General features: G+C 34.5%; 1 protein-coding gene and 1 long non-coding RNA gene across 5 annotated transcripts; one reads left to right on the forward strand and one right to left on the reverse strand.

The window, feature by feature from the left end:
* Positions 1 to 3,717: 3,717 nt before the first annotated feature.
* Positions 3,718 to 7,464, forward strand: LOC7489744 (AP2-like ethylene-responsive transcription factor TOE3). 4 transcript variants are annotated; one of them, XM_024600360.2, is made up of 11 exons: positions 3,718 to 4,977; positions 5,079 to 5,104; positions 5,250 to 5,280; positions 5,418 to 5,505; positions 5,686 to 5,831; positions 5,933 to 5,977; positions 6,114 to 6,196; positions 6,294 to 6,363; positions 6,397 to 6,463; positions 6,595 to 6,804; positions 6,907 to 7,464. In XM_024600360.2, exons 1-11 carry the CDS (start codon positions 4,412 to 4,414, stop codon positions 7,051 to 7,053), a joined length of 1,479 nt encoding a protein of 492 aa, XP_024456128.2. In that variant the 5' UTR covers positions 3,718 to 4,411; the 3' UTR covers positions 7,054 to 7,464. The 4 variants fall into 4 exon arrangements, with proteins under 4 accessions (XP_024456128.2, XP_024456129.2, XP_052309297.1 ...); XM_052453337.1 differs by having other exon boundaries at positions 3,723 to 4,167; positions 4,251 to 4,977; positions 6,294 to 6,463; XM_024600359.2 differs by having other exon boundaries at positions 3,723 to 4,109; positions 4,251 to 4,977; positions 6,294 to 6,463.
* Positions 7,465 to 7,656: 192 nt separating this feature from the next.
* LOC127905379 (uncharacterized) lies at positions 7,657 to 8,545 on the reverse strand. The gene is made up of 2 exons (XR_008059337.1): positions 8,320 to 8,545; positions 7,657 to 7,939 (listed from the first exon to the last, which is right to left on the reverse strand). It is a non-coding gene; the product is annotated as an uncharacterized LOC127905379 (long non-coding RNA).
* Between the last annotated feature and the right edge of the window lie 937 nt (positions 8,546 to 9,482).

A 9,482-nucleotide genomic window follows, 5' to 3' on the forward strand; every position in this document is an offset into this window, starting at 1 on the left:
GATGGTTGGTCAATTTAAGAGAACCAAGTATGATCAACAACCTTATTCAATTCCAAATGGTAAAAGCAATGTGGGATACAATTGCTACAACATAATGAGATATAACTGACACACATGATAAATTATCTATATCAGATAAAGAGATTATATGATAAATCTTAATACAAGCTAAACTTTATTTTATTGATAATTATATGAATCCTAACTAATATATAATTCTAATTATTTTATTATGTTGATTACTCTCATTTTGAGGAGGACTGAAGCTTCTAGTTATTTATATACATTTAAACTCATGCGGTCGATTGTTTTTCTTTGATTGATCATGACTCTAGCCATCTAATCGAATGCTTCTTAGTTTTCTTGATTGATTAGGACTTTTTGAATGTAATTGATTCTATTGTACTGGATCGATTTTAATTTTTCTTTACTTGTTTAGTTGTGAACAAATAATTTTTCTTATTTGTATGGATGACACATGTATGTTAACTTTTTTTTTATGTAAAGACAATTACGAATATTGTTTATATTAAAATTCTCTTTGCTTAGTTAATTTGGAAAAAAAAAACAATACATGTTTCTTGATTGGTTCAAAAGTTCATTCTACTAAGGCTCCGTTTGTTTTTGCGATTAGAAAACGCTTTTACAAAAAAGTTAAATTTTTAAGAAGTAAAAATCATTAATTATAACAAGAAGATAAAAATTTTATGGAATAAAAAAATCTTTTGAAAAAAAATTAAAACAATTTTCATCAATAAATATTTTTGAAAACTCTCAATCACAAAAATCTTAACAAGTGTATAAGAAAAAATAATAATCTTGAGATAAATTTTAAGAAATTAAAAATATATACATTTTGAAAATAAAAGTTTTGCAAAACTCTTAGCGAACAATAAACAACAAATAAAGAATCAAAATTTTCTAAAATGATTGAGAATATTTTCAAACATTTCAATGGCTAAGAATTTTTAGGTATTTTTAATTTTTTATATCATAAATTTATTTTTTATCAATTTAAAAAAATAATTAAATTGTCCATCAACCTCAAAATTTATTATTTTTTTTTTTTATCAAAATTATAAATTCTTCTAAATTGTTTAGGAAGTGATGAGAAATGGCTTGCCGGTAAATCCTGTGAAGAAATGGGATGAACGCGCTAAAGCGGGAGCGTGGGGGGAGAGACAAGTGGTCATAAATACGAGGTACAACAAAGGCATGCCATTGGTCGATAGGAGAACGAAAGAGGCAACTGTGGCCCTCTTCCCGTACTCTTGGATTGGACCTTTCAGGAAAGATTTTCCTTTTCTTAACATTATTCCCATTTCCTTTTCTGATACCTTCCCTCCCTACTCGCTCCCATTTGCCTTTTCTTTTGTTTCCACAAATACCCCCTCTACTTTAATGTTTTTTCCGTGACCACCCCCTCCTTGCATCTTCTTCCACGTCTCAGTTTTCTTTCCCTTGGCAGAGCAGCTGGTGGTTCCTGGGGATAATTTTCATGGTTAATTTTATTTACTTAGTGCTCCCTATGTTTAATTTGTGGCTCAAAAAGTGAAAGGTTACTATAAGAAACAAGGCAATGATATTTACTTCATAGCTCACTATATGCTTCTGAATATCTGAATATATTGTAAATAATGACGAGCTATTAAAATATTTCATATGGAATTTGTTATTATTTTAAAAACTCAAAAGCAATTAATTAATTATAGGACGTTCAAATAACCAAACACTATTTCCAGGTACTATAACAAAGTAGAAGCGAGCTCTTATAACTAGAATACGTGGAATGAAGATTTTCGATTGAGAAAACTATCTAGTAGGTGCTTTAGTAGTAAGAATTTAGGATTAAAAAGTTTGTTCTTCTTGTGGTCTCAAGTTCGAGCCTTATAGTTGCTAATATGATGGCGACTGGAGACTTACATGATCGTTAACTTCAGGACCCGTGAGATTAGTCGAGATACGCGCAAACTAGCTCAGACACCCACATTAATAATAATAATAAAAAGATTTATGATTGAGGAAGGGCTATCCCTAATATACAAATATTCCGAATAAATATTTGGAATTGTATAATTGTTTGCCGAATTTAGGATATGAATTGAATCCCTCTTAAAGCTTGGCTTGACTATGGTATTAAAACTCATGGGTGTTTAACATTGTGATATCAATGGTTTTTTAAAGTGTTTTTTCTTGAAAACACATTAAAATAATTTTTTTTTATTTTTTTTAAAATTATTTTTGATATTAGTATATCATTACAATTTACTTTTAGTAATAATGTTTAAACAAAAATTATTTGATGGTTGTGTTGCAACTTATGCCAGATAATAAAGATATATGAGTCCACCAATGGATAAAAACTTAGATTAGATTAGGTTCTCGTGTGGCAATGGTTTTTCAATAAAAACTTTTAGTTGGTTTTATTTAATATAATTGTTATAAAGTCCTATGAAACTTGTATGATTTCATTTTCCCATTCAAAATCATCAAAATTCTCTCATTTCCATCAAATAGTAGATTAGACTTTATAAGGAAAATTAAAGCTCTTAGCTTTTTTTACAGTCTTTCATGGACAAAAAAAAAAAAAAAAAAACTCAATAAATTCATGGGGTTTGCTTCTGGGAGAAACAAAGTTATATGAGTTTTAAATGGTTATGATAGACTAAAATTCACAAGAGAATCTAAATAAGAATTCATTGTTATGTTGAGGATGTAATCGAAAAGAAAAATAGATTAGGTATTCATCTAGATCATTTCTTGAGGTTTGACCTGAAAGAAAAAAAAGCCCTTCATTGTAATTTTCCAAGGAAAAAGAGGGGTGGGGAGTGATTGTGACAAGTGGGTGTGAATAATGATTAGGTTTAAGGGGAGTAAAATATTCTTAAAAACCAACTCAATAAAATCAAATTTTGGTTAGATTTTTATTAAAAAAATTAGTTTGATTTAGTTTATTTTTTAAAAAGATTATTTTAATTTGATTTTAGATTTTAAAAATTAAGAAAATATTCAAGAAATCAAACTAAAATAACCGAGACTATATATAATTAAAATGAACCAAACAATCTGCTTTTTATCTCAAAATAATCAAAACCAACAAAATGAACTTTCCTTTCTTTATCTATTTAGACTTATTTAGTTTTAACAAAAAATAAGAATTAAATTTAATCAAACTAAATCGATCGGTTTTATTTTATTTTTATTTTTTTTAACATGAGTGTCCGGATCAACTTGTGCATACCTCGACTAATCCTACGAGCCTTGAAGTTAACGACCATTTAAACCTTTAGTGGCTCTGAGGTTTGTGAGACTCAAACTGATAATCTCTAGAAAACAAATCTAGAATCTGACCAGTGAGTTATACTCCTCAGAATTTTAGTTTTTATTTTTATTCGGTTGGGTTGGCTCTAAAATGTTGAAAATAAACGATTTAATAATAATTAATAGCTAATAAAGGAAATTGGGTAATTAGCCATCTTTGAGTTTTTGCCTTGTCTATTTCTATTAATGGGTAAACTAGAGAGAGAGAGAGAGAGATGCTTTTCGATTTGGTTAACGTGGGAAAGTTGAAGTAAGAAAGAGACGATTCTTTCTTCCATTCTCTCCATTCCCCCAATCTAATGACCCTCTGAACCCACCAATAAGAAAAGGATAAATATATTAATTACAGACAAAACCCATAAAACAGCAAAGTCTTTTTTGTTCAGTTTAGAGAGAGAGAGAGAGAATTGGGTTTATTGCAAGAGCCAAAATAGACACACATCATGGCAAATTTCTTATCGAACATCAAATAAGAAAAAAACAGAGAGAAATAAGGAAAGGGTCTTCTCTTCCCTTAAAAGAGAGAAAAAAAAACTATGCACAACTGTGCAAGCATATCCTGAGCCATAAAAACAAGTGGTAGCAAATGAAAAAGGAAGACAAGGCAAGTTGCTAGAGAGAGAGAGAGAGAGTTATTAGGGTGGGTGTGGATGCTTTCTGCTAAAGCTAACTCAAACTGGCCTCGTCTATGCTGTATTGGGCAGTCAGGGATTACCAAGATCTTGAAACATTTCTCCCTCTACTATACCTTTTTGCAACAAAACCACACTCTCCCTGAGGAGTCGTAGGTTGTTTCCTTTGAATACTCAAACCCTTTCTTTGGCCTTCTCGCTCTTTATTACATGAGTATGCTTCATTATTTATTTGATTCACTAAAACCAAGATAAAACTTTCTTTTTGATAATGAGATAAAACCTTCTTCTTTTCAGCTTCCTCTCTTCTTCAATCAGCCACCGCCAATAATATCTCAGCTGTGTAGCTTTTCTTCCTTCAGCAATCATTATTCTACTCTTGCTTTCATATATGGTGGAGGGTTGTAAAAAATCTTGCAATCTGCTTCAAGTTCTATCTTAAGAAGAGGTTAAAAGAAATGTGGAACTTGAATGACTCGCCTGATCAAACAAGAGACGACGAATCCGAGGGATGCTCAAGCCAAAAAACATCAAAAGATGGCGAAGTTGACAAGGGCAAAAGGGTTGGATCCGTGTCGAATTCCAGCTCTTCTGCTGTGGTAATTGAGGATGGATCAGAAGAAGAGGATGGTTGTGGTGAGAGAGGAGATAGAATAATCAAGAAGCATAGCATAAGCTTCAGCAGCAGCACTAGCAGCAAGATTTTCGGGTTCTCGGTTCCTTATGATCAAGACTCCATGGACATGAGTGATCCACCGGTGACCCGCCAGTTCTTTCCTTTAGAGGATCAAGAAATGGGGTCCACATCGAGCGTTGGAGGTGGTGATGGAGGTGGAGGTGGATTCCCTCGGGCTCACTGGGTTGGTGTCAAGTTTTGCCAATCGGATTCTTCACTTGTTTCTCAAAAATCCATGGAAGTCTCACAGCCATTGAAGAAAAGTAGGCGAGGACCGCGGTCCAGGAGCTCTCAATACCGTGGTGTTACCTTCTACCGGAGGACTGGCCGATGGGAATCTCATATATGGTTGGCGTTTTTTGTTTTGGTTTTTCTTATTGCAATGGTTGTGGTGGTGGTTTTGAAAATAAAAAAATTATGATATAGCTTTTTGTATGATATTGATGCAGGGATTGTGGGAAGCAAGTGTATCTAGGTATGATTTAGTCTAGTTTGAATGTTGTTTGTTATTACTATTATTTAGGCGTGGAAAATCATGGCTTATTTGTCATCTATTGTTCAAACGTTTCTGATGCGGGTGAGATCGGTTTCTGCTTCTTGCATCTTTTGTATTTAAACAGGTGGATTTGACACTGCACATGCAGCTGCTCGGTGAGTTCTCATAGTCCCTTGTTTGCTAAGCGTGAAAGTTTTGCTTGTCTTCTTTTGGAAGGCAAATGACCACTAATTTTCATGTCAAATCCAGACTGGGAGATTGAAAGAGTCCTTTTCTTCTCTTTCTTTTGCAGTGCATATGACAGGGCAGCTATCAAGTTTCGGGGAGTGGAGGCAGATATCAATTTTAGAATTGAAGACTATGAGGAAGACTTGAAACAGGTGGGGGGTACAGATTTTATCTTATATCTTCAATAGTGTGCTTGCAAACCTTATCTCGTACGGTTGTGTTTTTTATATGCTTTTCTTTTCTTTGTGTTGCAATTGAAATCAAAGAAAAAGGGAAACATATCATCATATATATGGGTTTTACAAAGGGAAGATTCTTGTGTATGATAACAGATGAGCAACCTCACTAAGGAAGAGTTTGTTCATGTGCTTCGCCGGCAAAGCACAGGATTTCCTAGAGGAAGCTCCAAGTATAGAGGTGTAACCTTGCACAAGTGCGGGAGATGGGAAGCTCGAATGGGCCAATTTTTAGGCAAAAAGTAACCATTTCTTTCTCTTCTTTAGACATTTCATACACCAACCCCAAATCTCATTTCCTTGCTTCTATCAATATTTGTTGTGATAATTTTTTTATTTGCAGGTATGTTTATCTAGGTTTGTTTGATACTGAGATCGAAGCTGCAAGGTGTGTGCGCGTGTGCCCTCGCTATAGGTTTTATTTTGTGTACACCTTGATCGGCAGTATAGGGCCAACGGGAAATCAATTAATGTTATTTGGTGGTGTTTGGTGGAGTTTTAAATATTCTTAAACTCTTTTATAGGGCCTATGACAGAGCTGCAATGAAGTGCAATGGCAAAGAGGCAGTGACCAACTTTGATCCCAGCATTTATGAAAACGAGCTTGGTAAGCAATTTAATTCGGAGGATATCCAGGGTTTATTCAATCATTATTCAATTGATTCATATTTATTCAACTAATTAATTATGTATGAGTTGATTAGAATCATCAGGGAATGCTGCGGCTCACAACCTTGATTTGAGCTTGGGCAATCCAGCTTCAAAGCAAAGTAGTATAGAATTTGGTCAGGATAGGCACAACGCTGCCATGGAGCAACTTTCAGCAGCAATGCCACTTGAACCCAACTGGCAAAATCGGGGGTTCAGGCCTAAGGTACAACATTAAATTGACACCATTTAATTTGATTGTTGCCTTTCGCATCCTATGCTGCACTTGTGTTTTGTTTTTGGTCAGATTTTACTGTTTATTTTGCTCATGGTTTCTCATGTCACTGTAAATACCAGCTTGACCTGTATAGGGGTGACAACGATGGACATGGAAGAGATCGGTATCGGGAGACTGAAACGACTCAGCTTCTTAGCAAAATCCACATTCAATCTCTAGCATCACTCAAGTCTAGTGAAATGCCAACATATGTGCAGTTCAGGAGATCGCATGGAGATGGTCAGATGCTTCATGTTCTTCCCCCACAGTTCAATCCACCAAATTATCAAGTGAGCTTCCATTTAGTTAAAGCTCATGTAATCAGTTCTGAAGCAAACAAAAAGTTAAAAGGTCTTTTTAGCTAATAAGTAGTCGTGTTTCAATTTCTCTAGGTCCAGTATCCAAGCAGCAGTAGTGGAGGCCGAATCGGAAGTGATCTTTCCCTCTCTCCCACCGAGCTTCATCATCGTCATCATTATCAGCAATGGCAAGCAGGACCTCCCCAGTTTGCAAATGCTGCAGCATCATCAGGATTCTAACAGCAGATTAGGACTCCACAAAATTGGCTGCAGAAAAATGGGTTCGTCTCACGAGACCCTCTCAAACCATGTATAAAGTAGCCGTTCATCTTCCTTGCGAATGCAATCTTTCAATCCTTACCATGCTTGCTAGCTGTGACATGCAAAGAGCAGGCTTTTAACTATGAGGCATATCTTTCTTTTCACTGTCCAACCATTCCCAAGAGAGCCACCCCCAACAAACAACAAATTGTTGGCCAAGAAAGAACCAAGAGATAAGGAAGTTCCGAGTCTTTGGGAAAGGTTGGTCATCAGTTTGAACTAACGAAGGGACGAAATCTTCAACTAGATATAAATTTATTTCTGGGTTCTGACTAAAACAGTTGGCTTTGCTTTTCTTCATTTTTAATAATAATACTGTTTGTTGCTCTTGCTTTGCCGCCCTATGTGCCATACGGCATTTCATTGCTGCTTTTCCTTCGGGGCTACACATCAACACATATGTGTGTTTGCCTGACCTCATCTTGGTTGCCTGATACTATTTAATTTTAGTCCCAAAGAAGTATACATGGACTAGTGGCATTTTTTGGTGTTTCTTTTTAGCTTTTTACCGTTCTCCAGGTCTGAAAAAACTGTTTCGAGACTAATTCTCTAGTTCCCAAATTGAGTAATGCCTTACAGGGAACAAGCACGATACAAGATATAGCCAAAAAAGTGAACTGTAAGCTTCAGTTTCACCATCAAAAGAAGAGAGAGTAGAGAAGTAATTCGGGTATGAAAAATGGAAATTGTTTTTGTGCCTTGGAAATGCCACAGGATGGTGATGAATAGTCACAATCTTTCATGTCCTTGGAATCAGTTCTCTTGGCCAAAAGCAGTCAGACACGGCTATTATGACGAGAGGGACCTGTCAATAGTAACCCCAATCAAAGGACAGAAAAGGGTTGAGCTTATGTGCAGCATGTAGAGAGAGAGAGAGGGAGAGAGAAACCCAAAAATAAAAAAAAATAGTTTCCTTCACAAGGGCACAAAACTGTTCTTCTTTCCCCTTTCTTTCTTCTTATTAAGAGAAGCTAACGCAAGGTAAACGCAAAGTAAAGCCACAATTATTATAAAAAAGAGAGGGGGATTTATGGTTCTTAGTCTCAAAGTGAAGAGGAGATAATTCGACATGCTAAATTAACGTGTAATTTAGTCTTATTTCTTGTGATCTTTTACCACAATCGGTATGGTAGATCAAGGAAAAATAATAATAATAATAATAAAAAAGGGGCTGAGAGTACGTACTGTTAAAGTTGTGTGGCCTGACTGATGCCAAGAGGAGAAGGGCCAATGACTGCGACGGAGACTTGACTGTAGGGTGTTGGGTTGCTGCTATTTTTCACACATAATTAGAGATAATTGTACCGTTAAGTGTTAGATCGCTTTCATCATTCACGGAGCAAAACTGCCCCTTGGTTTCCCTTTCTGGACACCGACGCACTTGCCTGTTTGCTACTCTCTCTCTCTTGCACCGACCACTCCTTGCCTTTTATGGCATTGCTTTCAGTTTCAAAATTGTAGCATCTGATTATTATTTATATTTACCTGTTCGAACCTTTTTTTTCTAACCTTTCTACAGTAAGCATTTAATTAAGTTTAGAAAGCGAGTCCCCACTTCCTGAGGATGGCATGAGTACCACGCTCCCGTTGATTTTTCCTTTCTTGTCCTTTCTCCCTCTTTTTTCTTCTAATATGAAAGGTAAAAATAAGATAAATTAAAAAGACAAAAAAAAAAGAAAACATTGTATAGCATGATAGATATATAATATGGGGATTAAGGGGTGAGCTGCTCCATGTTATGCCAATCAATATCGCGTTCCAAGTTATGAGATCAAGATAACTCGATAGAAATAAAATTAAAAAAAATCACAAAACCATTTTTTATATATATAAAAACTGAAGTCGAACAATGAAATCATAAAAGAAAATAAGATTAAAAAAAGAAGGATGTTAACCCCTATTAACTTTTCAAACTCGTGATTCAGGTCATAATGCATGGAAAAACTGTAAAACCCAATCCCCAAAAAATAAAACACTGAAGGATGAAATCGGAAAAAGAATCACAAAAAAAGATTCAAAATAAAAAATAACAATTAAAAGAATAAGGGTTAAAATCGAATAAAAAATAAATTAAAAGGCGACAACAAATTTTTATTTGAGGGTTAAATTGAAAAGAATAATAAATTTAACAAAAGAATTAAAAAATCAAAAGAATTAGTATCGAATTGTAAAAAGTAATATACCATAAACTTGGATTGAAAGGTGAATTGAAAACCAATAACAATTCTATAAAAGGGTTAAGAAAAAAAATAAAAAATCAAAAGAATAAGGACCAAATTAGAAAAAATAATTTGTGATACTTTGGGATTGAATGATAAAATTGAAAACAAATAAAACTTTTATAAAAT

This window comes from Populus trichocarpa, chromosome 5 (assembly GCF_000002775.5).
Source record: "Populus trichocarpa isolate Nisqually-1 chromosome 5, P.trichocarpa_v4.1, whole genome shotgun sequence".
Lineage (NCBI taxonomy): Eukaryota > Viridiplantae > Streptophyta > Magnoliopsida > Malpighiales > Salicaceae > Populus > Populus trichocarpa.

What these genes read in the sequence shown, in the direction of transcription:
- LOC7489744 (XM_052453337.1), top strand. Translation starts at nt 4,412, where the DNA reads ATGTGGAACTTGAATGACTCGCCTGATCAAACAAGAGACGACGAATCC. An exon ending in ATGAGGAAGACTTGAAACAG is followed by an intron (nt 5,506 to 5,685) that starts GTGGGGGGTACA and finishes GTATGATAACAG; the next exon opens with ATGAGCAACCTCACTAAGGA. An exon ending in ATCGGGGGTTCAGGCCTAAG is followed by an intron (nt 6,464 to 6,594) that starts GTACAACATTAA and finishes TGTAAATACCAG; the next exon opens with CTTGACCTGTATAGGGGTGA.